The 1,658-nt window shown below is 48.1% G+C and overlaps 1 protein-coding gene across 1 annotated transcript; it reads left to right on the plus strand.

The window, feature by feature from the left end:
- Nucleotides 1–564: 564 nt before the first annotated feature.
- On the plus strand, nt 565–1,377 carry LOC105558022. Its single transcript, XM_012005511.1, has one exon. The coding sequence runs from the start codon at nt 565–567 to the stop codon at nt 1,375–1,377; it is 813 nt and encodes a 270-aa protein (XP_011860901.1).
- The last annotated feature ends 281 nt before the right edge of the window (nt 1,378–1,658 follow it).

A 1,658-nucleotide genomic window follows, 5' to 3' on the forward strand; every position in this document is an offset into this window, starting at 1 on the left:
CCACTAAGAGCGGGTCTTCCAAGTCAGCCGAAGGAGAGACCTGTGCAATCGTACTCGACAGGCGTAAGAGTAAGTCATTCTTTCCCAGCATTTACATTCCGTCGCATGCCGAGATGGCGGACAAAATCAAATTCCTCGTTCAGAAACGAACTTCCCTGAAATCCCAAATAACCAACTTGTCCAATATCGTCGAAGGGGGGAAAATTGATAACGCGACGTTAAGGTTGCGAAACGAGCGTTTAACGCAATTATATCGGGCCTTCGAAGAGTACAACGATGAACTCGCGGTATTAGATCCTAACGCAAATCATCGGGTCGAGTTCGAGGGTATCCAGGAGCGATTTTACGCATTGGCGGGAAAAATTGAGAGTATTTTACGTCCGGGAAATGCGCCGTCGGGAGATACGTCCGAACCGAGCACCAGCGTATCAAACGAAGAAGTACGGCGCGGTGGCATCGTACCGCCGGTTGAGAAACGGCGGATTAAATTGCCCGAAAACGCCGTTACCAAAGTTTGATGGTAGATTCGAGGGATGGTTATCATTCAAGAATGCGTTTTACAGTATGATAGGCTCGCGAACGGACCTTGCGGAAATAGATAAATTGCATTACCTTAGATCGGCGTTAACTGGCGAAGCCGCGAACAAGATTAGGATTTTCGAAATTGACGGAATTAATTATGCCAAGGCCTGGAGCTTATTAGAACGGTCATATGAGGTCAGGAGGATCTTGATATCGCGGCATCTCTCTCTGCTATCAAATTTGCCCGCGCTAGACAAAGAAACAACGAACGGTTTGTCCAGTCTCGCGGACGACGCGCAGCAACACGTTGCGTCGCTAAACTCTTTGGGAGTTTCGGTCGGACACGAGATGATCGTACCTTTGCTAGAGACCAAGCTACCAAGGATAACGTTGGAAAAATGGGAGGCGACTCTCGAAAGAGACGAGTTTCCAGAGATCGACCAGATGTACGAGTTCTTATATAGAACCGCGGTTTGCGTCTCGAGACGCGAGAGAGCGAAGGTAACCGACATGGAGGGAAACAGGGGAGAACCCTCGAGCAAAAAAAGACGAAGTCGTCCCTCGAATCGAGCGCGTGTCGTAAGCGCGGCGCGTAATTGCATAGCATGCAAGACGAAACGGCATCCCTTGTATTTGTGCGACAAATTCAAACAATTGCCTATACCTAAACGTATCGAAACAGTGAGAAACGCGAAGGTTTGTTACAATTGCTTGCGCTCACATAGAGACAGCCCCTGCACTTTTTCGAACTGTACAATTTGCCAAAAGAAACATAACACTCTTCTGCATTTAGACCAATATCCGGTGACGAATCGAACTTCCACTTCTAAGGCCGTAGATACACGGGCCGCATGAATAGCCGAGTCGATTAATACCGCGAAGATAAGGCATGCTATGGTGTCATACACGCCCGCACCACAATTACTAGCGAGTGCCGTGGTATATGTCCGGGATCGCGGGCGTAATCCGATAAATCCCGCGCCGTGTTAGATACTTGTGCCACAGCAAACTTTTATTTTCGGAATCATTCTAAGCGATTGAACTTTCATGTAAGCAAAGGCGCGTTGTCAGTTGGTATGATCAATGACGTAAAACTCAAGAGTCGAGAGGCATAGTACGGATCACTGTGCAATCCA

The sequence above is a fragment of the Vollenhovia emeryi genome, unplaced genomic scaffold (assembly GCF_000949405.1).
Source record: "Vollenhovia emeryi isolate VEMERY1.0 unplaced genomic scaffold, V.emery_V1.0 DF947527.1, whole genome shotgun sequence".
Taxonomy (NCBI): Eukaryota; Metazoa; Arthropoda; class Insecta; order Hymenoptera; family Formicidae; genus Vollenhovia; species Vollenhovia emeryi.